At 35.1% G+C, this 24,752-nt stretch overlaps 1 protein-coding gene across 5 annotated transcripts in view; it reads left to right on the top strand.

Annotated features, from left to right (window-relative positions):
- The window catches only part of ZMYM4 (zinc finger MYM-type containing 4), a 154,403-nt gene that overhangs the window by 39,867 nt on the left and 89,784 nt on the right, over positions 1-24,752 (top strand). For all 5 annotated transcript variants that reach the window (XM_043875821.1, XM_043875822.1, XM_043875820.1 and 2 more), the window contains exon 2: positions 1,633-1,678. In XM_043875821.1, coding sequence (XP_043731756.1) covers positions 1,633-1,678 — 46 coding nt within the window. The remainder of the gene's footprint in view (positions 1-1,632; positions 1,679-24,752) is intronic.

The following is a 24,752-nucleotide window of genomic DNA, read 5'->3' as shown; positions in this document are numbered from 1 at the left end:
TATTCACATAGCTCATTGAGTGGAATGGTAGGTAGAGTGGCCTTTACTGTTTCTTTCCTTTTTTAGTGTTTATATAGTTGAATTCAATTATGTTAAATGTGTTTAATGAATCATCTGCAAGATAATTTTTAAATTTTCCTTTTGTTTTCTTTTTGAAATTTTGAAATTTCACCACGACGTACCTTCCCGCCCCTTCTCCCTCTTTCACTTTGTTATTTGGTATACCCATTCAATCTCAAATATCCATTTATTTAGTTGAGGGAAATTTTCTTCTATTATTTCACCTGTTTATTGTTTTCTTCCTTGGATTTGCCTATGAGATTTCTTTTACACCTAATTGCTTAATCTTTCATGTTTTCATATAAAATATCTCCCAGCTCTGACTTTTTGTTTTTGTTTTTTGGAAGTTGATTGAGAACTCTGTCAAAAGCTTACCCAGCAAAATTTTTATTTTCTTGTTTCCTAATATTTTCACATATCACCTTTTCATGGCCTTCTGGGTTTAGTTTTTTGTATCCGTAGTTTCTCACACATCTCAGATAGCACTTAAAAGTAGAAATTTCTTTTCTGTAAATTGTTTCCTTCCGGAGTGGTTATTCTTTAATTCACCTTGAACCTTCTCTTTCACATAGTTAATTTCTTTCAGAAACCTGGGATCCTTGGTTGTCTTTTTTGTTCAGTGAATCTTAGATATTATTGATTACTATAGCTAGCCTGTTGTGTTTCGTTTGTAGTTATATAGGTAGCAAGGTAGTTCTTTTTCCCTGAAGTTTTCCCTTTGAATGGGGAGACTCACTCTGTAGTTCAGTGGGTTTATCATGAAGCAGAGTTGCTTCTCTTCTTGCCTCATAGATGAATAGTAGATAGGGAAGCAGGAGGTTGGAATGCTCACACTTGCCAAAATGAGGAGACCTTTAAAGACAAGAAGTGGAACATCTTAGTCGTGTCTTTATCAGTTTCTGAGTGGAGTTGCCTCTGCTTTACATTTCCCCTCCTCTGTGTCTGTTTTAAAGGTCTGAAATTACTTCATACTTGGCTCTGTTTCTGTCTTGGGCCCTAACACACTCAAAAAGGAACCATTCCTGTAATTTGGCTAACTTGCATTTAAAGAGCAGCAGATTTCTGGCTTTCGCCTGATAGTAAATCCTATTGATGCGATTGTTCTGTTCAGTTTTGATTAGAAGTTTAACATAGTTCTAATAAGTGTTGTTAGTAAGTTCTCAGCAAATGTTGGCTGTGTTTTATTATTACACATGTGTGATCTTTTGTGTTACGTGATAGAAAAGTGATTTTTGAAAAATAAGTAGCTTTTCTGAATCACTTTGTTGTATACCTGAAATAGTGTAGATCAACTATACTTCAGTTTTTAAAAAACATTAAAAAACAGCTTTTTTAATAGGGAGAATATGTATATATTTCTTAATTTTTGGTTTGGAGGTTTTGGCCTGAGAACCCTTTTATCCATACTAAATTTTTGTTTTAGAGTACTCTATTTGGTAGTGTTTTGTTTATATTGTTATGAATTTGTATACTTTGGTTGAAGATTACAGCTCTTAAGGGCGGAAGAAAGGATACGAAAAAGTATGAATGAAGAATGATAATAATGTTACTTTTCTTTTTTTGCTTTTTCAGTTTGAGCAGAAAACTGGTGCAGTTTTTGATGAAATTGTAGAGAACTGTAAGTACCATTCTAAAAAAAAAACAACCCCCAAATAGTGGTGTCTTAGAGAAGGCATTTATCTGTAACAGTGACTAGTTAGGGCTAATTAATATGATGGTCCAATTTGATTTGGTTTAGATCTTATCACACCCTCTTAGTATTTTAGTAAAGGTAATCTGACTTGTAAGAATCTTATCCTTTTTTTTTTTTTTTTTTTTAAGAATCTTATTCTTTTCTTTAAATATTCTCCTAGTTACTACTATTGAAATATAGCCATGGTTTGTGTATATGTGGATCATATTGAATTTATCACTCAAACTTTGTTTACAGGGTCTCTTAATTCTCTCTTCGTATTTTTTCCACTGTTACATGATTTTCTTAAAAGAAACTTTGTTTCTTAGATTATAAAAGTAATACATTCAATTCTATAATACAAAAATGAATAAAGCAGAAAATAAAAACCTTTATCTTTACCATTCTCCAAAGAGAATCTGTTTTGAAAGTGTAATATATATCTTTCCAGACTTTTTTCTATGAATGTAGCTATATATCCTTATGGGATGGGTGGGAAGAATGTACTGTTCTTGCGTTTTTCATACAACTGCCTGGACATCTTCTGTTAGTGTATATGGACCCATTTTATCCTTTTGAGTGTGTACTCAGTAGTTTATTGTCTCACTGTACTATAAGTTAACCAGATTCCTCTTTTACATGTGTGTATATTATTTTCAACTTTTTACGGTTACAGTGTTAAGTATGCATTTCTATACACATTTTTGTCTACTTATTGAAGCGTTTTTATAGAATAAATTCCAAGAATAGAGTTTTTTCTTCCAATTTTATTGAGATATAATTAACATGTTTTGACTCATGTACGTCATTAAATGATTATCACAGTAAGTTTAGTGAATCTAAGAATAGAATTGATGAATCATCAAAGGATGTTCGTGCACTTGTTTATGATGGATAAATTTCATCACCTACAATTCCTAAGGCAAGGGAAATGTGCTTCTTTTTTGTTTTATTTTCTGTTTGCCTTCACTAAAGGGATCTGTTAGTACCTTCCTTCTCTTTGGAGTTAGTTTGTTAATATTTTTTGAGTGATAACAGTTCTTTAGACTACATATTGAAAAGTAACTAGCGCTCCTGATCTTCAGTGGATTTAGTTATTAAATGTCCTTTTTGTTGCATGCAAGTTTCAAAAATAGACTTTTGCTCGCTTATCTCAAGGAAAAAGATGTAGAAGTATACTGGGGTATTTCACAGAAATCAGGGAGGAGATAAAAGAACACATTTCCTCCAGGGAACTCAGTGAAACGTGATCATGGGCCTGCTGTCTCTAGGACGGCCAAAAAGCAGTTATGCTCCAGTGACTTTTAGTCTTTTTGTTTATCCATTTTAGATTTTACATTCCTACTAAAAAGGTTATAATTAGTCCAGCTGGTTTGCCTTTGAACCAGTCTTCTGTGGTTGGGGGAACAGGGTCAAAAAGTAAAACATGCTGTTAGAAGGTATCCCTTAGCCATTACGTCTCACTTTCAGCAAGTAATTTTTGATTTCGTGCTTCTGGATATGCCTTTACTCAAGTCTGTGTACCAGAAATAGTAATTAATAATAATTAATCAAATAGCTTTCTAATGATGCTTTTGTTTGGATACTTTTTTTGTGAAAGATGTTGCAGCAACAACAATCTTAAAGCAGAAATCTTAAGGCAGTAATAAGCATGCTGCTATATGTGGGTCTTTACACACAACATTTGGAATTTATGTTTCTGGTGCAGGTGCTCTTTTTTGCTCCAGCCCTGCAAACATTTTTAGGCTAGGGGTTTGCAAGCAGGGGATTTTAAACCAAATGTTGAATGCAAATGGTGTGGTAAAGATTACTGTTTATCTCCCTCTTTCTGGTAGTTTATAATTAAGGGGCTGTTGAAGGCAGAGAAGTAACTAGCTTGGAAGAGGAGGCTAGCCTGCCTCCATTATGGAGCTCATGAACTCAGACCTCTACATATAGAGAGAAGGGCAGACTGCTACATAAATGGTATTCAGGAAGTTTCTGATTCCAAAGATGGTCATCTGAGGCCTACCATTTTGTCTTGATGTTGATGTCCAGAAAAATAGGAGATTCACTGTTTCTCAGGCAAGTGCCTCAAAATGTCTTGTATAATACCAGACTTAACTGTGTGTTCATTGCCCAAGACCACTAGGATATGGAACTTCAAATATTTGTTTTATAAATCAAGTTCAGCCTTTCTAGGGTGCAACCTTTTGGCAAAGTATAGTGTCTGCTAATGTCACCCCATCAGTGAGGACTTTGGGAAATTTGGTTTAAACATGAAAAAAGTTAAATTGGCATTCCACATATATAGTGTTTTCAATGAAAGAGATTTAAAAGAAGAAAAACTTCAATATTTTATGCAAATCAGAAGAGAAAGTAGGGTTGTCCACCTTCTAGTTTGTCATTTGTCTGGAGAGTTGTGCTGTCATTTTTTTAAGGTAACATGTTGATAGTGGAAATGACTGATGTATAACTCCTGTTCCTTTAACCATTGCTTCACATTATTTATGTGCAGTTGGAAAGAAATTAAAAAATAATTTTTATTGACATAAAGTTTATTTGCAATGTTAATTTCTGCTATACAGCAAAGTGATTGCATTATACTTGTATATACATTTTCTTAATATTCATTTCCATTTATAGGATATTGACTATAGTTCCCTGTGTTATATAGTAGGACCTTGTTGTTGAGAGATTTTTAAAAAATGCTTTTAGATAACTGCTTCTTTAAAACAAGGGCATTCATTAATTAAATGGCTCTAGGGTAACTACCAGGGAAGAATCCACCTGCCAGTGCAGTCTCAGTCCCTGCCTGGGTTGCGAGGATCTCCTGGAAAAGGAAATGGCCACCCACTCCAGTATTCTTGCCTGGGAAATCCTATGGACAAAGGAACCTCATGGGCTATAGTCCATGGGGTTGCAAAAGTCAGACTAAACTTGGCAACTAAACGATAACAAGAAAGATAACCACTTGGTTATTTACCAGTGGTTAATTTTCTTACTGATAGAATAAGTTCATTGACTGTAACAAACTTGACAACTTCACAGGAAAATAAGAGCATTGCTGAATTTTCATGTGCAGTCTTTGGATTAAAAAACTTCATATTGTTTTGATCACTTGCAGTATACCAGTTTATTTGTGAAAAACTTTACATGTATTACTTTTTGAAAATCTTGATCATTATATCACTGGTAGATTAGATTCAACCATGTGTTGATATAACAGAAACACAATAGAAACTTATTTTCCATATGAAAGAAGCCTGGATGAAAAAATGCTCTGGTTATCAGGAATACAGGGTGTTCCAGTTTTATGGCTTTCTTAGCATATGGCTTCCATTCTCTGATGTTCTGAGATGCCTGCTGTATCTTCAGCTTGTGATGGGTTAGGGAGGAAGGCAAAAAGGCATACTTCTTAATGGAATCAGCCTCTTAAGGAACTTTCCTAGAAACTGTACATATATCCATTGGTTTCCACTTCATTAGCCATCCTGATTTTGAAGAAAACTAGGATTGTCCTTTAGCTGTGCCTGTTGGTGCCAACAGTAAAGTTAAGGATCTCTTAATGAAGAGAAAGGGAGTTGTTACTAAGTATGTAATTTCTGCCATAACAACCCTCTGGATGAAGATATTACAACTGTTTCTATGTTACTAAGGAGGAAACTAAGGCTTAGAGACATCATTTAAAGTTGTACAACCAGGATTTGAATGCAGGTTTATCTTAACTCCCAAGCTGCTTTAAGCTCCTCTTAAGTCTCTTGTTACCTATTTCTGAACTGCCCCCTAGTTCACTGGAATCACAGGTTTTGAATAGTAATTGTTATTTGGTAGAAATAAAGGAATATTTTGTAAAGTAATATAGAGACATTTTAATGAGTGTTAACCATGACAGGTTTTTGGGGCTGCCTATCAGCAGTAAAGAATCCACTTGCAGTTCAGGTGACACAGGAGACATGGGTTCAATCCCTGGGGTGGGAAGATCCCCTGGAGGAGGGCATGGCAACCCACGCCAGTGTTCTTGTCTGGAGAATCCCATGAACAAAGGATCCTGGCAGGCTACAGTCCATAGAGTTGCAGAATCAGGCACAACTGAAGTGACTCTGAGCACACAGGAGTGTCAGTGTCGGTTTGTGTTTGAGTTATAAAACGTCTGTCGTATCAGTGTAGCTCAGTTTTTTGTTTTTTTTTTTTTTTGTAGCTCAGTTTTTAAAAGAACTAATAAGTTGAGTAGTTTTTGTTTTTAAACCTCAGAGCGACATAAAAATTTCTGTTTATATGGCCTATTGCTGAGTATTGTTTTTGTCCTTCCAGCATTTGAAGGAATATCTTTATGAAATGGTTGAAATCAAAACCTAGAGTTGTCCTTAAAGATATAAACATGGGTATAAAACTGAGATGACTTTAACTTAAAACACCTCACCATTCTTAATAATTTTCTAGTTTATTAAATAGAAACATAGATTCTTTTTGAATTAAGCATTGTATTAAGTTTTTGAACAAATGTAATGGACTAAACTAATTTTTGCTTTATTTCTGTGTTACTAAAAGGAATATGTATTTGAAAACAAGTTACACTTTTATTTCAAGATTGTTATCTTTAAAACTGAGTGGTGACAGGAAAACTTTGAGACTGAAAGGAAGACATGAGTTGTATATGAGTTTTAGTTTATGTTGATAACTAGTATAAAAGATTGGTAGAGTTGAAAGTATAAGATAAATGTTTAAATATAAGATGATTCAAATACAGGGTTCTCATCCATTTTCCAATGAAAAGATCACACTTAAGTTTTTAATATCTACAGTGTATGTTGTCTTAGACATATAGATGAAAATCAGATGTCTGTTGATCATGTTAATTTAACTACTTGTTAATTTAAATATATACATCTTTAAACTTCATGTTAAGTAATATTAATTTAGAAAATACTCCTTTTCTCACAATTATTTTGTGAAAGAATTTTAAGTACCTAACATGCATGTTTTAGAAATTTGACTTTGTTATCTCTAGTGTCACTTCTTCAATCAGTTACCAGTTTTCTAGAGCCTGCTGTCTATTTGAGATAAAACATAGTTTGAATCTGCATTCTTCTTACTGATAATGTTCTGCCTAACAGATCACCGTAAACTTAGTGGTTTAAAATGACAATTTTATTATGCTTGTCGATCTGTGGCTCAGATATTCAGAAACGATACGTGTGAGATGTCTTGTTTTTGTTCCGCAATGTCTTGGTTCTTGGCTAGGAAGATTTGAAAACTCAGTAGGGAGGATCTGGAAGTGTATTGTGTATCACGGTTTTCTGTTCATCTGTTGATGAACATCTGATTTGCTTCTGTGTCTTAGCTATTGTGAATAGTGCTGCTATGAACATTGGTGTGCATATATCTTTTCAAATGAGTGTGTTATCTTTCCTGGATATGTGTCCAGGAATGGGATTGCTGGATCATATAGTAACTTTGTAGTTTTTTAAGAAAACTTCAGACTGTTTTCTGTAGTGACTGTCTCAGTTTACATTCCCACTAACAGTGTAAGAGGCTTCCTTTTCCTCCACGCTCTCTCCAGCATTTATTATTTGTGAACTTGTTGACGATGGCCATTCTGACCAGTGTGAGGTGATACCTCATTATAGTTTTGATTTGCATTTTTCTGGTGATTAGCTATGCAGAACATCTCTTCATGTGCCTGTTGGCCATCTGATATGTCTTTAGAGAAATGTCTATTTAGGTCTCATTCCCATTTTTTGGAGTGCATTGTTTTTTTGATACTGAGTTGTATGATGTGTTTGCTTATTTTGGAAATTAAGCCTTTGCCAGTCACGTTGTTAGCAAATATTTTCTTCCATTCTGTAGGTAGGTTGTCTTTTTTTTTTTTAAATGGTTTTCCTTTGCTGTCCAAAAGCTTTTAAGTTTGGTTGCTGCTGCTGCTGCTGCTAAGTCACTTCAGTCATGTCCGACTCTGTGCGACCCCATAGACGGCAGCCCACCAGGCTCCCCTGTCCCTGAGATTCTCCAGGCAAGAACACTGAAGTGGGTTGCCATTTCCTTCTCCAATGCATGAAAGTGAAGTCACTCAGCCGTGTCCAACTCTTCGTGACCCCACGGACTGCAGCCTACCAGGTTCCTCCGTTCATGGGATTTTCCAGGCAAGAGTACTGGAGTGGTTTGCCATTGCCTTCTCCATTTAAGTTTGGTTAGGTTCCATTTAGTTTTGCTTTTACTTCTTTTACCTTGAGAGACTGATCTAAGAAAATTTTATGTCTGAGAGTGGTTTGCTTATGTTCTCCTCTAGGAATTTAAGGTGTCATGTCTTATATTTATAAGTTTTTAAGTCATTTTGAGATTATTTTGATGTCTGGTGTTAGGGAGTGGTCTAACTTCAGTGATTTATATGACACTGTCCAACTTGCCCAACACCACTTACTGGAAAGACTGTCTTTTCTCCTTTGTATATTCTTGCCTCCTTTGTTGAAGATTAATTGACTGTAGGAATGTGGGCACATTTCTGGCCTCTCTGCTTCGGTCTGTTGATCCATACATCTGTTTTTGTGCTAGTACCTTCATGTTTTGATTACTGTAGGTTTGCAATATTGTCTGAAGTCTGGGATGTTATTCCTCTACCTTTGTTCTTTTTCCTCTGAACAACTTTGGCAATTCCCGGTCTTGTGATTCTGTGTAAATTTTAGGATCTTTTGTGAAAAATGTCATGGATAATTTGATAGGGATTGCATTAAATCAATAGATCATGGTGTATAGTATGGCCATTTTAGCAATATTAATTCTTCAAATCTGATATCAATGTTTTAGAGTTTTCAGCATATGTCTTTTACCTCCTTGGTTAGGTTTATTCTTATTTTTTTTTTTTTAAACAATTTTAAATGAGATTATTTTTAAACTTTCTGTTTGTGATTTCATTGTTAGTGTAAAGAAATGCAACAGATTTCTGTATGTTGAACTGTGTCCTATTATCCTGCTGAATTCATTTATTCTAATTGTTTTTGTGGAATCTTTAGGGTTTTTTTATATAGACTATTGTATCATCCGCATACAGTGACAGTTTTACTTCTTCCCTTCCAATTTGGATATGTTTTCTTGTTCTTGTCTGATGGCTGTGGCTAGGATTTCCAATACTATGTTGAAGAGAAGTGATGAGGGTGGACATGCTTGTACTGGTCCAGAATTTAGCAGTAAGGCTTTTAGACTTTCACTGTGGGATGTTTCGTTGACTGTGGTTTTGTCATAAATAGCTTTCATTATGTTGAAATATGTTCCCTCTGCACCTGTTTTTGTGAGTTTCTATTATGAATGGGTGTTGAATTTTATCTAATGCTTTTTTGCATCTATTGGCTTTTGTCTTTTCTTTTGTTGATGTGGGATATCACATTGATTTGCATATGTTGAACTGTCCTGTCCCTGGCATGAATTCAACTTGCTCACGTTGTATGATCCTTCTTATATATTATTGAATTCTGTTTGCTAATATTTTGTTAAGATTTTTGTACTGTATTCATCATAGATACTGGCCTGTAATTTTCTTCTTTTGTATTGTTTTTGTTTGGTTTTGGTATTCGGGTGTAGGTGGCTTCATAGAATGACTGTGAGAGTATTCCCTCCTCTTCAGTCTTTTGAAAGAGTTGGAGAAATATAGGTGTGAGTTCTTTGTATGTTTGGTAGAATTCCCCAGTGAAGCCATACGGTCCTGGACTTCTGTTTGCAAGGAGTTGTTTTTTTTTTTTCAATTACAAATTCTATTGCACTTCTAGAGATTGGTCTGTTCAAATAATCTATTTCTTACTCAGTTTTGGCAGGCTGTATCTTTCTAGAAACTTGTGTTTTTTTTCTAAGTTGTCATATACCTATTCATAGTAATTGCTTAGGATTTTTTGAGTTTCTTCTACATCATTTGTTATTGTCCCTCTTTGACTTCTTATTTTGATAATTTGGGTCAGCTCTCTTTTCTTTTCCTTGAGACTGGTCAGAGATTTGTCAATTTTGTTTATCCTTTCCAAATATCAGCTCTTGGTTTTATTGTTTTTTTTTTCCTGTCTTTTAAAAAGTCTCTTATTTATTCCTCTCTGATTTTTATTATCTCCTTCTTTCTGTTGATACTAGGTTTTGTTTGTTCTTCTTTTTCTAACTCTTTTAGGTTGTAGGTTAGGTTGTTTATTTGAGATTTCTCTTTTTTGAAGAAGTCCTATATTGCTATGAACTTCCCTGTTAGATCTGCTTTTGGTGCATCCTGGAGATTTTGTATGGCTGTGTTTTTATTTTGTTTTGTTTTTGGCGGTGCTCTGTGGCATGCCCCTGCAGTAGAAGCGTGGAATCCTAACCACTGTATCACCAGGGAAGCTCCATATGTGGTTGTGTTTTCATTGTCATTTATCTTGAGGTATTTTTTGATTTCTTCATTGAGGTCGTTGTTGACTCATTATTTTTTAGTAGCATGTTGTTTTGTCTCCAAGTAATTTCTTTTGCACCCTGTGATTGATTTCTAATTTCATGCCATTGTGGTCAGAGAAGATGCTTGAAATAATTCCTGTTCTCTTAAATTTGTTGAGGCTTGTTTTGTGCCCTAAAATGTCATCTATTCTAGAGTGTTTCATGACCTATATGTGTTCTGGTTTTTTTGGATGTAATGTCCTACAGATATGAATTAAGTCTAACTGTCCTATTATATCATTTAGAGTTTCTGTTGGCTTATTGGTTTTCAGTTTGAAAAATCTATCCATTGATGTCACTGGGGTTTTAAAGTCTCTACTATAGTTATGTTCCCATCAATTTCTCTTTTTATGTCTGTTAGCATAATATTTTATGTGTTTAGGGTGCTCCTATATTAAGTGATCCTTTTGTCATTATATAGTGTCCTTCTTTGTCTACCTTTATGACGTTTGTTTGAAAATCATTTTTTTCTGAATGTTGCTATCACTTTCTTGTCATTTCCATTTACATGAAATACCTTTTCCATCCCCTCACTTTCAATCTGTTCATGTCTTTTGCCCTAAAGTGGGTCTCTTGTAGGCAGTATAACTGTCCGTTCTTGTTTTATTATCCAGTCAGCCATTATGTGTCTTTTGATTGCAGCTTTTACTCCATTGACATTTATAATTGTTATTGATAAATATGTATTTATTGCCATTTTTCCTTGCCTGTCTATATAGTTGTTAACCACATTTTCATTATTGATCAGTATATTGTTTGGTTTTGCTTATTTATGAATTTTGTATTATTTTTGAATCATTCTATATGTTCCACTTTGTTTTTTCATTATAGTTGGTATCTGTCTGTGTTCATTGTTTAGCTCTCACGCATTCATCAGTGATGTATAGTAATTCATTATTAATGCTCACCCTAATAATTTCTGTTTATTTATTTTTAATTGTGGTAAAAAACACATAATGCAGAATTTACCATCTTAATAATTTTTAAGTGTACAGTTTTGTAATATTAAGTACATTCACATTTTTGTGCAACAAATCTCTGGAACTATTTTGTCTTGCAAAACTGAAATTTCTATACCCACTGAACAAAAATACCCTCTCCTCTTAAGGTTTATATGTGTTGTAACATGTATTAGGGTTTCCTTCCTTTTTAAGAATGAGTAATATACTGTTGTATGGATAATACTACATTTTGTTTATTTGTTTACCTATTGATGGGCATTTGGGTTGCTTCTGCCTCTTGGTCTATGTGAGTAATGCTGCAAATACCAGCTTTTGATATGCTTGTTGGCCATTTGTCTTCTGGCAGAAATGTGTTTTTCAAGTCCTTTGACCATTTTTGAATTTTAATTCTTACTGTTGATTTATGAGTTCTTTATGTATTCTGGATATTATTCCTTATCAGATGTATAATTTGCAAATACTTTCTTCCATTCCATGTGTTGCCCTTTTACTCTGTTGATAGTTTCTTTGGATGTGCAGAAGTTTTAAAAATTGTTTGTCCCATTTGTTTATTTTTGCTTTTGTTGCCTGTGCTTTTGGTGTCACATACAAAAATTTATTGCCTAATCCAGTGTCATGGAGGTTTTTCCCTGTGTTTTCTTTTAGGAGTTACATACTTTTAGATCTTCTGGTAAAATATATCACAAATTCAATATCTACTTTACCATTTATAGACTTTTTGATGTTTCTAGTTTTTCCATTGCTGATCTTTCCTCTATGAACATCCTTGTATGTCTTCTGATTCATATAAGAAAGTATCATGTATGGAATTCATGTAAAATCTATGATGGTGAGTCTCTGTCAAGAAACAAGTTTAGAATCTTTTGGTTTAGGTCAGGAATTGGCTAACTTTTTCTCTAAAAGACCAGATAATAAATATTTTAGACATTATGCCATCTCTGTTGCAGCCTATTCAACTCTGTCTTTTCAGCATGAAAGCAGCCATAGACAGTACATGAAGAGATTCGTGTTTGTTTCCAGTGAAACTTTATTGACACTGAATTTTGAATTTAGCATTATATGTGTCTTTTTTGTTTTTTAACTGTTTAAAAATGTGAAAATCATTCTTAGCTCGTGGGTTATGTAGATAGGACACAGGTGGCTTTTGGATTTAGCATGCAGACATAATTTACATACCCCTGGTCTAGAGTGTATATGGAAGATGATTGCTCAGGCCTTGGATATGTACATTCTCAACTTACTAGAACTGCAGAATTTACTGTTTTCGTTTTTTATATTTCTGCCATTGTTTAGAGTTTTGGTCACTGTGCATCTGGACAACACATTACTAGCATTAAATATTTTGTAATTATACTAGGTATAGCATGGAATTCATTTTTTAAATATTTATATTTAACTGATTAATATTTTAGTTGAATATTTTTTCATGTTTTTGGCTGTTTCTGGTTCCTCTACTGCAAAATCTGTTGCCCACTGTTGCATTGCTGACCTTTTCTTAACTGCATTGTAGGAGTTCTCTAAATATCCTAAAGAAGAAACTTGTCAGTTATAAATATGAAAAATAAATTTTCCTAACTCATGACTTGACCTAATAAGTCTTTGCATAAGCAGAAATTAATTTTAATGTATCTGAATGATAATAAATAGAGTCTTTTCCTTTATGACTTGATTTTTAAAAAATTTTTATTTAGGTAAACCTTTTCTAGGCTGACATCAGAAAGCTATTTCATGTTGTTTCCTAAAATGTTCATTGGTTTTACCTTTAACACATAGCTCTTTGAATTCTCATAGAGTTAACTGTTTTAACTGTTTCGTGGTTTGGGTTAGGGAACTAGTTAATTTCTTGCCATAATAGTAACAAATTATCTCATTATCAATCATCAAATACTGTTTTCTTCACACAGTTACTTGAAAAACTATTCTGTAGTGTATATCTGTTGCGGTCCTTTAATGGACCGGAACCTGGTGGTCCGCAGTCGACGATAAGAAAGTGAAAGAGAGAAAGAAGCTGATACTCCCTGGTTTATGCAGAGAACCAATAAGACCCTAGAACAGGGCTTGTACCGATCACGAAGGCACAGGGCGCCCTCTCGAGGGGGTGTTGAAAGCCCGGGCAGGAGCATGAGCTCAGCGGGTTTCTACGCTTCAGAGATTTAGCTGGAGGGGGAGGGAGAGAGAAAGACAGACAGACATGGGGACCCAAGCTCTGATGGAGCAAAGGTGCTTTAATGATCTTTCTGTGAATATATATAGGCTGTTGTACAAGGAATTTCTTTCGACAGTGATAAAGATCAGAAAACCAAAGGTACAGCAGCCGTTACAAGGGAACAAGGGATTAACAATGGTCATAGGGTCAGGAGACAATCCATATCTCAAGAAAGAGGACTAAGACTAAGCAGTTTTGTTGTAAGGAGAATGTTTACTGAAGGAGATTCGTGCATGTCTCATCCTATGACCTCAGTCCTGGGAGCGGCGTGCTGTTCCACTTGTTTCTGTTGCCAGAAACTGATAAGGAACAGAGAATTTATGAGAAACAGCATGTAGGAATCCTCCCGTTGAACTTTCCCTGACAGTTCCCCCTTATTTATTTATTATATTTGTAAAAAGGGTCCTGACCATTTGAGTTTATTCAGTTTTAGCAATTTTTGTATAAAATCAATGATAAATAACAAATATAATTGTCAAGACAGTCACCAAAGTTACAGTTCCAGATCCTATGCTTTGAGTAATGTTCTAAAACCATCCGCGTGGGTTTAGCCCAGATAATTGATCAGCTAGTTGTTTAGCTAACGTTTTCAAATTAGTGGAAGAGGGCAGATTTTTAGAAAAGGTTTCAAAGATTTCTTTTTGTAATATTTGTACATTCAGAGAGGCATTATCATGTATGTTTTGTAAATGAAATTTGATTTGTTCCCAGTTGTAGGCACTATGAATTGAATTGATCAGGAGTAACACAAAATTGAGTAGAATTCCAATCATATTTCAGTACCACCTGTTTTTGTACATTTGTTAATTGATCTCCAACCCATTTGATGGCTGTTTTTAGTTCCTGTATTTCATCTTGAACATCCTCATGTATCTGAGCCTGAGTGGCCCACATAGTATGAGCATCTTTAGTCTAATTTTGGATAGAATTATGTGTTTGAATTGAGGTTTGTAAAGTAATGCCAGTGATGGCAACAGTGGTGCAAATAGCTATTAATCCCAAAATGCCAAGAATCAGCCATCCAATGAATCATTTAGATCGCCAGAGCAGTTTAGTAAGCAACCGGGAAGCAAGTCCAGCCATGGGACCTTCTTCCCAGGGCTGCTGGAGATTTATTGGTAACCACAGACTATGTCAAGATCGAAGAATCAAAGGGAATTCATTTCTTTTTTAAAATTTTATTTATTTATTTATTTATTTTTCCATTTATTTTTATTAGTTGGAGGCTAATTACTTTACAATATTGTAGTGGTTTTTGCCATACATTGACATGAATCAGCCATGGATTTACATGTGTTCCCCATCCCGATTCCCCCTCCCACCTCCCTCCCCATCCCATCCCTCTGGGTCTTCCCAGTGCACCAGCCCTGAGCACTTGTCTCATGCATCCAACCTGGGCTGGTGATCTGTTTCACCCTTGATAGTATACTTGTTTCAATGCTGTTCTCTCTGAACATCCCACCCTCACCTTCTCCCACAGAGTCTAAAAGTCTGTTCTGTACATCTGTGTCTCTTTTTCTGTTTTGCATATAGGGTTATCGTTACCATCTTTTTAAATTCATGTATATGGGATTCATTTCTTAAGGACACAGAAGAGTTAAGACAAGTGTATAATTTGCAATTTATACAAGTTATAGAACTTAAAGTCTTATTGAATTGTAACCTCCCTATAGCTAAAACAAAAGGAAGGGGAACACAAGCTTCTATGAAATATGATTGATTATAACTAAAGAAATAGTTACTATGACTACGATTGGTCCCTGTGAAATGTCCAGTCTAAGTCCCAAGTTCTTCGGTGCTTGCAGCAAGTTTCCAGATGTCCCATTGTTTAGGCCCAGTCTGTTTCTCAAGGACAATTCGAGGACGAGGGGGGGCCATTCCACCGTCAAGGCACCCAAGAAGTCCTTTGTCATGCTAATGCTCCATTGTAGTGTTAGTAACCGTCTCATAGTCACATATAGTGCTGTTAATATCATCTGAGCAGTTAGATAACCATATACCATGGGGTCTCCAATCAACAATGGTGTAACTGCCCATAAAGATTATTTCCCTGATTTAGCTTGACATTTATCTCAATAAATAGGAGTATATTTAAAGTCTTTTTAAGTAAACCCCTTACATTCTAACTTTTGTCCTTTTCCTAGAGTTCTGGTTAGTATTGACATGGCTTTCATAAAAGGACAGGGTTAAGTTCCTTTTTGGAGGCAGGACGAAAGCCCATGTTTGTCGACTAACATTAATACATAATTTTGTTGGGCCCATGCGTAAAGAAAGGATTTCATAGCCTAGAGAAATGTTAATTAGTCTTCTTTCTTCCTCAGGATGAGAGGGCCCCGCCAAGTTCCAAGGAGAGGGCATATGTGTTGAGTCATTAGTGGATACGATTGGTCCTGTATCTGTCCATTCTACAACCTACAGTAAAAGGGGGGGTTAGGTATATAAACCCAATAAGTGTGATCAATCAAGTCAGCCTGAGCGGGGGAATCAAAGGCAAGCAAAGCAAGCGTAGCGACAAAACTATTTTCAGGATTCTGAGGCATTCCCTGTTGAGAAATCAGATTTTCAGCTTGATTAGTAAGGGTTTTTATTTGTCCCCAAGTAGGGAGATCATAAGGTCGATGACATCGAGTGCAGCGTTTTTTGGAAATTTTTAAAGCTGCCATGGCTTGTATTGGAATTTCTTCCTCTTGGGGTTTTTGTTGTTTCGTCTCTAGTTTGAATGCTGGGGGCCCCCTTAGGTTGAATCTTCCGAAGAGGAAGCCTTGTGAGTTCGTTGGATCCATCTGGAGAAATACAAGCATACCCCTTTCCCTGTAAGATTGGTTTTTTAGATTCCCAATTGATTAGTTAACCTGTCTTGATACCAAATGGGCAGAGGAAGGGAGGTGCCCTTTAATGCCTCGAAATGTTTTTCTGCTTTTGTCAAAATATCTCCTTGTGGTAAGTTTAAAAAATTTTAAAACAAATAAAGCTATATTAACAGTAGTTATAGGCTTAAAGAATATATTGCATTGGAATCTAGTAAAGTCTGTTCTGGATAAGGAAGATAAAAATGTTAATGTGTATTTCCCCTTTTTAAATTTTTTTTATTTGTAGTTTCAGTGTGTGATGTGTTTATTTAAGTATGTCTTGTGTTTGTGGATTATAAGGAATGTCTGTAATCTGTTCAATAGAGAATGAATGTAAAAATTGTTTGAACTGTCTAGAAGTAGGGGCCATTGTCTGTTTTTATAGAATTAGGTGTTCTCATTATTGTAAAGTAAGGTAACAGGTGGGTTATAACATGTCGTGTAGCTTCACCTCGGAGAGGTGTGGCTCTTATAAAAGAAGCATTTGTGTCGATTGAGACATGTAAGAAGAAAGAGGAAGAAAGTTCAGGGCAATGAGTTAATATCCATTTGCCATAGAAGTCTCTTCCATTTGTCATAAACCTTTTTTATACTTTTGTATTCATCATTCTATTTGTTATTCCTTATACCTTTTTATTAAAAACATACATCTTACAAAAAAAAATACATCTTATTTTTCTTTAGCAATGATGAAGTGTTTTGTATGTTAGCATTTTATAGATTGGTGAATATATTTATTATATTTATAATGTATATTTATTTATTTTTTATATATTTATTTTTATATATAAATATTTATATATATATTTATTAATAGTCTAAAATCTCTTTAGTTTTTCTGTAAGAAAAACTTTGTAAGAGGAAGTTAGTGTTTGGTAATTAATGTTTTAAAATCTTATTTTATTTGGAAATGATTTAGCTATTTAATAAACTTTTATCATTTACTTTAGTAGAACTCTAGAAATTTAAGTTATTCCAATCCTAAGAGATTATTTTAGATAGACATTTTAAAAATATAATTATTTTTAATAGAGTTTATCTAAAAGTTTTCATCTCATATATATATAAAGTGTTACTTTTTTGTTGACAAATTTAGTTTGCCTTAAACCTAGGCTTAATAAAAGTATTATACAATATTGATGATTTAAGACATGTCTTAATTAGATTAGCAAACAAACATTATATTTAATATTGAATATTTTTAAGTTCATGTGAACCTGAATTTAAATAGAGCTCATTTATAAATTAATTTCATATTATCCAAAAACAAAGACATACATTGACACATAGATAGATTTAGATAGACAGACAGACATAGTTTTCTGTTTGAAATTTAAAATATCCTTTTGTCCTATCTTGGGTTTTTTTTTTTCCCTTTATTTTTTGAGTTTTACCATTTTGTTTATGGTTTGAATCCCACATAGAGTGGGCTTTGTATCCCAAGGACATGATAAGAGTTAATTTTAGGTTTTTTTCTTAGGCCTGTTTTTGTTTCCTAGGCAGAATTGGAGCTCCAAAAAAGTATTTTAACAAGTCAACATTTTCCTAATTGCACGTGTAAGAAGGACTGGTTTTGTAATTTCAAAGATTTTATTTTAATCAGTTTTTTCTGGAGTCTTAAAGAACATCATGGCCATTCAGTGTCAAAAATGTCATTTCTCTTTGTTGTAGTCACGTATATCATTAATGATATATGCATGAGGGAATTGCTGTCGCATTGGGTGTAAAGCCTTGGCTACAAAATTTTGACAAATAGTAGGACTGTTAAGCATACCTTGAGGTAACATAGTCTATTGAAATCTTTTATGAGGCCTGATGTGATAAGAAAAGGGAGAGAGAAAGTAAATCTCTCTCGGTCTAAAGGGTGTAAAGGTATATTAAAAAAGCAATCTTGTAAATCAATAATTATGTGCCAGTTTTCAGGAATAGTAGTAGGTGATGGGATCCCTGGTTGCAATCCACCCATAGGTTTAGTAAATGTATTAACTTTTCTATGGTCTGTTAAGAGATGCCATTTGTTAGATTTCTTTTTTATAACAAAAATAGGAGTGTTCCAAGGAGAGAAAGATTCCTCAATATGTTTCAGTTCTAATTGTGTGTCTATAAGTTCTTTAGTAGCCTGTAATTTTTCTTTCGTAAGGGGCCATTGCTCTGTCCAAATAGGTTCGTCATTCTTCCAAGTTATTCTGATAATTGTTTTGTTTGTTAAATGAGCGGTGGCCCCTAGGAAAAATGTGGAATATCTGAGTTTGCCATTGCATAAGTAAGTCCCTTCCTATTAGATTAAGGGGTTCATCTATCATATAAGGTCTTAATGTTGTAGGCTGGCCTTTTGGTCGCTCATGTGGGTGTATTTGAACATTTTGATATATTTCTTGTACTTTGGTTTGAGAAATTCCTGCAATTTGGCAAGAGATTTTTTTGTATAGGCCAGGATTTGGGCCATAAGTGTTTGGAAATAATAGTAATATCAGATGCAGTGTCAAGAAGACCAGAAAATCTCTTACCATTAATTTTGATATTTATATTTGGTTGGACATATTCAGATATCAATGATGTCCATAAGGATTGTTTTTAATCTGTACTGCCAAATCTGCCTGTCAGTACATCATTAGAGGAGTTAATAGAAATGTAAGGCAAAAGAAGTAATTGAGCAATTTTGTCCCCCTTTTTGAATTGCCATAGGAATCTGAGATGACATCATGATTTGAGTTTCTCCTTTATAATCTGAATTAATTACTCCAGGGTGAACAGTAATTCCTTTAGAAGTCAAACTGGATCAGACCGAAGGTTTGTTGGGGCCAGGGGCCCAAAAAGTCTGGTAGGTATTCTAAAAGGAACTGCTTGAGGTTAAAGGAGAAAATCATTTAGGGCTGGAATATCGATGGCAGCATTGCTGGATGTTGAGGGTTTGAGGGAAAAGATGGAATTTGCCCCTAGCTTTTGCTGAAGAGGACCTGGGGGTTCCCCTGCTTAAGAGTTTTCTGGAATAGGTTTTTCTTCAATATCAAATTTAGATTTACAATCTTTTTGGCCCAGTGCATTCCTTTACGGCAGTGAGGGCAGATTTTTGGAGGTCTTTTATTAGCCTTCTTAGGGCAGTCCCTAAGAATGGTTCTTATCTCCACAAGTAAAACATCCTTCATTTTCCTTTCTCAAGGCGGTAGCCATTGTTTCAGCTAGCATTTGCATCTTTTGAGTTTCTGATCCTAGATTGCGACAAGCCTTCAAATAATCAATAATAGTTCCAGTCTCACGAATTGGAGCGATAGCCTTTTGACATTTCTGATTTGCATCCTCATAAGCAGGTAATTTCTCTAGCTGTTTTTTGGCTTTTTCTCCAATTATAGTACGGGAAATAGCAGTTTCTAATCTAGCTAAAAAATGAGCGTAATTTTCATTAGGTCCTTGTAATATTTTAGTGTAGCTACTGGTAGGCTCTCCTTGAGGAGTAATTCGATCCTAAGCTTAAAGGGCCGTTGTTTTTAATTGTTCATGTAACAAGGGAGGGCATTGTATTTGAGCTTCTATGGCATCAAATTTTCCAGTGTCAGTTAACATTTCAAAAGTAATGTGGTTTTGGGGAGTGCCAGCTCGAGCATTCTTGTTAGTGTGATCTCTGGCTGTATCATGAAACCACATTGTCCACTGAAGATATTCTCTTGGTTTAAGGAGAACTTTTACTAAAATTTGCCAATCATAAGGAATAAAATTTTTAATAGAAGATGTCATAGTGTTAGAAGTTCTTTAGTGAAAGGTGAATGAAGGCTGTACATAGTTATAGCCTTTTTCATTTATTGTATGTGAGAAAAATCAGTGTCTTCATATTGAGGTATTAGTTGTCTTTGAACATTAACATTTTTTAACATAGGAAAGGCAAAAAGATCATTGGCCTCAGAGACTTGAGATTGTAAAGCCAGCAATTTAGAGAGCCTCTGTTGCAAAGGAGAGTGAGTAAATGTCGATTTTTTGCAAATATGAGTCTGTGTTAAGGACTTATCATTATTATCTAAAAAAGTATTGCCAGTTTTGGTGTCAAAACGTGTCTCAGGAGAGTCATTGTCAGAATTATTAGGTTCTAGCAAAGGAGAGACTTTTGGAGTTGTGCCTGTTGGCAGAGGAGGAGCATTTGGAGCAGATGGGGTAGGATTGGTAGGAAATTTTTGAAATATTTTATGTTGTTTTAATTGGGCCTTTTGTAAAGTTTCATCATCTAATTTATATTCATGTTTTGTCTGTTGTCGAATATTGGGAGGGCTAGAATTACCTTGAAATGGCAGAATTACAGCTTTAATGAGAGCTCATAGGGGCCAGAAATCAATTGGAATATTTTTTCTCTGTCTGGCGGCTTGTTCAACATTTTCTTTGACCTGGTGCTAGATATCTAAATCAAAACTATCTGTATCAGGGAACCAAGGATTACATTCAACCAGTGTTTAAAGGCAAGCCTCTATTCGTTGGCACAAAACCAAAAGTCCCTGAGCTTTAAACAAACGGTGAAGTAAAGTAGAGAAATGATGGGCCTTTCCAGCCGTTTAACCCATATCTTAGTACTTACCAACCTCAGTAGGCCCTGAGACAGTCTGTCCGAAATGCCACATGTACCAGGTCCCTGTTCGGGCGCCACTTGTTGCGGTCCTTTAATGGACCGGAACCTGGTGGTCCGCAGTCGACGATAAGAAAGTGAAAGAGAGAAAGAAGCTGATACTCCCTGGTTTATGCAGAGAACCAATAAGACCCTAGAACAGGGCTTGTACCGATCACGAAGGCACAGGGCACCCTCTCTTGAAAGCCTGGGCAGGAGAATGAGCTCCGTGGGTTTCTACACTCCAGAGAATTAGTTGGAGGGAGAGAGAGAGAGAAAGAAAGAAAGACATGGGGACCCAAGCTCTGATGGAGCAGAGGTGCTTTAATGATCTTTCTGTGAATATATATAGGCTGTTGTACAAGGAATTTCTTTCGACAACGATGAAGATCAGAAAATCAAAGGTACAGCAACTGTTACCAAGGGAACAAGGGATTAACAATGGTCACAGGGTCAGGAGACAATCCATATCTCAAGAAAGAGGACTAAGACTAAGCAGTTTTGTCGTAAGGAGAATGTTTACTGAAGGAGATTCGTGCATGTCTCATCCTATGACCTCAGTCCTGGGAGCGGCGTGCTGTTCCACTTGTTTCTGTTGCCAGAAACTGATAAGAAACAGGGTTTATGGGAAACACCATGTAGGAATACTCCTGTTAAACATTCCCTGACATATACCTATGGGCTTTCCCACACGTTTTCCAATGGAATTTTTATTTCTGTGCCATGTTCTTTTAATTAATTTAGCTTTGCAATAAGTCTTGTTTGATAACCTGATAGTTCACATATCCTTGAAAATTTTTCTTCAGGAATGTCTCACCTATTCTTGTTACTGTTCATTTTAGAAATACTTTACCAAGTATCTAACAAAACAAAATCGTAAGAGCAGAATTTTGATGGACTGTTTTTTGATTCTGTCAATCAACAGAGAGTTGGCATGTTTATGATATTGACTGACTGTGAACTTTGTGTGTCTTTTTATTTCTTGAAATCTTTATCGCCTTTCAATAAAATTTTATAACCTACAAAGATTATCTTGTAAGCTTTTTATATTTTAGCATTTAAGTCTTAATTTGATGTTTATTTTTGGATGCAGGATAAGATTGGGGTACAGTTTTTTCAGATGAATAACTAATTGTGGTAACATGTTAAATAACTTATCTTTTCATCTAAATAGTTGATATTCATCAGTGAACTCAATTTGCACTACTGAGATGTATTTAAGTCATATATATGTGGGAATCTTTTTCTGAATTTCTTTTACATTTGTTAACATTTACATAGTAATATTTTTCATAAACATATTAATTGCTATATTATCTTCACTGATTTTATTCATAGTATATATTCTTTTAAGAAATAGTTTAATACTGTATTTTTTTGGATTTGAGCTATTGGCATTTCTGTGCTCTGTCAAGCTAGTTTCTTAGTTTTAATATTTGTTACTTTAAAGCTTTTCTTTAGGCTCTTCATCCACTAAATTTTAATATGATTTATTGAATATCCAAAAATAGTCTTTTGGAATTCTGACTGAAAATGTATACATTTATATGTTATTTTTGGGGAGAATCAATATTTTATTTCTGTTCAGAAACAAACTAGATTTTAATACAGATTTTGATTTATGCCATTTACTTAATTTTTATTGTTGCTTTCAAGTAATTGTATTGTGTTTTTCTTCTATCATTTGTTTTTAAATATCTTATTTTTGAGTCCAGTTAAGTATAATAGTTCTCATATTTTATCATTTAGGGATAATTATTGTTGGTTTCGGTCACATTTGCTAAGGCTTTATTACATTAAAAACTTCCATTTTATAAGGAATGGCTGAAGAATATTTATATATTACTGGACTCAATTTGCTAATATTTCATTAAGGATTTTTTCTGACAGACTTTGTGTACAGCTGGAGTTATATCTTCATTAAATGTTTTATAGAATTCACAGGAAAACCACCTTGGCTTAGAGATTTCTTGGTGTGAGGATTTTTGTTTTTGAAAGGCATACATTTCCCATTTGTTTTTAAATTTTGAGCATAATTGTTTTCCAAAATATTTTTGATGTCAGTTGTAGAACTTCTCCCCACGAAACCACAGTTCCTGACCCTGAAATGCGACTCTTTTCTGGGAGAATGAATGCGCCTCCAAGGGACCTGGCACATCATGCATTTTTCACAAGGCTGTGCAAGTACTAATAAATCAATCCTTGTGAGATTAAATATGCATTTGGTATGCACTTTAATTTTCCTAGGTATATAGAATACTTTTTCAACTTTGTCCTTTAATACTAAAGGAAGGGAGAAAACCTATTCATGAGTACTAAAAAAATCTGATCTCCAGAAATCAAAACAGTATCAAATAACAGTTTTCCTTCAGAACCAAATATGTGACTGTTAGTGATTTTTTTTTTCTTTCTCATTCTTTCTTTTGAAAGTGAAAGTCACTCAGTTGTGTCTGACTTTTGCGACTTCATGCTCTGTAGCCTGCCAGGCTCCCCTGTCTGTGGAATTTTACAGGCAAGAATACTGGAGTGGGTTGCCATTTCCTACTCTGTGGTGTGAGGTTTTAAGTTATGAATTCAAATTTTTCAATAAATAAAGGATTATTTATATATTATATTTACTCTTGTGTCAGGTTTGTTATGTTTTCAAGTAGTTTGTTCATTTCACTTAACTGGTCTTTTCCTTTTAGGTTATGATTATTTTAAAAATGGGAAGGAGGGACTTCCCTGGCAGTCCAGTGATTAAAACTCTGCCTTTCAATGCAGGCAGTGCAGGTTCAATCGCTGCTCAGGGTGCTAGGATTCCACATGCCTAGGGGCCCAAAAGCCAAAACATAAAACAGAACCATATTGTATAACAAATTCAAAAACACATAGAAAAGCTGGTTCCCATCAATAAAATCTTTCTAAAAAATAAGTGAAAGTAGGATGGATACTTTGCTGACAAAGGTCTGTCTAGTCAAAGCTATGGTTTTTCCAGTAGTCGTGTATGGATGTGAGAGTTGGACCATAAAGAAAACTGAGTGCTGAAGAATTGACGCTTTTGAATTGTGGTGTTGGAAGACTCCTGAGAGTCTGTTGGACTGCAAGGAAATCAAATCAGTCAGTCCTAAAGGAAATCTGTCCTGAATATTCATTGGAAGGACTGATGCAGAAGTTGAAGCTCCACTACTTTGGCCACCTGATGTGAAGAACTGACTCACTGGAAAAGACCCTGATGCTGGGAAAGATTGAGGGCAGGAGGAGAAGGGGACGACAGAGGATGAGGTGGTTGGATGGCATCTCCAACTCGAGTTTGAGCAGGCTTCTGGAGTTGGTGATGGACAGGAAGCCTGGCATGCTGCAGTCATGGGGTCGCAAAGAGTTGAACACGATAGAACGACTGAGCTGAAGGATGGATAGTGGCAACTATTTATGGTTTTAATTTACATTTCCCTGCTGACTAATGATTTCACTTGACAGCGTGTGTTATGCCTTTCTTAAAATGTTCCTTTGTAAAGTGTTCCAAGTCTTTGCCCATTTTTTGAATTGTTGGTTTGTCTTTTCTATTATAGTGTTGTAAGGGTTTTTTACATATTCTGGATACGAATCTTTTGTTTTACAGATGATTAGATAGAAATAGATGTGGATATATCTGTCTCCATCTATTCAAGTATTCTGTGGCTGATGTTTTCATTATCTCTGTGGTGTCTTTTGTAACGCACAAGTTTTAATTTTGATGAAATTCCATGAAGTTCCGTTTTTTGTTGTTCAGTCACTCAGTCGTGTTCGACTTTGTGACCCCATGGACTGCAGCTCGCCAGGCTTCTCTGTCCTTCACCGTCTCCCGGAGCTTGCTCAAACTCATGTCCAATGAGTCGGTGATACCACCCAGCCATCTTGCCCTCTGTCATCCTCTTCTCCTCCTGCCTTCAGTCTTTCCCAGCATCAGGGTCTTTTCCAATGAGTCTGCTCATTGCATAAGGTGGCTAAAGTTATTGGAGCTTTAGTATCAGTCCTTCCAGTA

Source organism: Cervus elaphus, chromosome 20 (genome assembly GCF_910594005.1).
Source record: "Cervus elaphus chromosome 20, mCerEla1.1, whole genome shotgun sequence".
Taxonomy (NCBI): Eukaryota; Metazoa; Chordata; class Mammalia; order Artiodactyla; family Cervidae; genus Cervus; species Cervus elaphus.
This window is presented reverse-complemented; position numbering and strand designations above follow the sequence as displayed.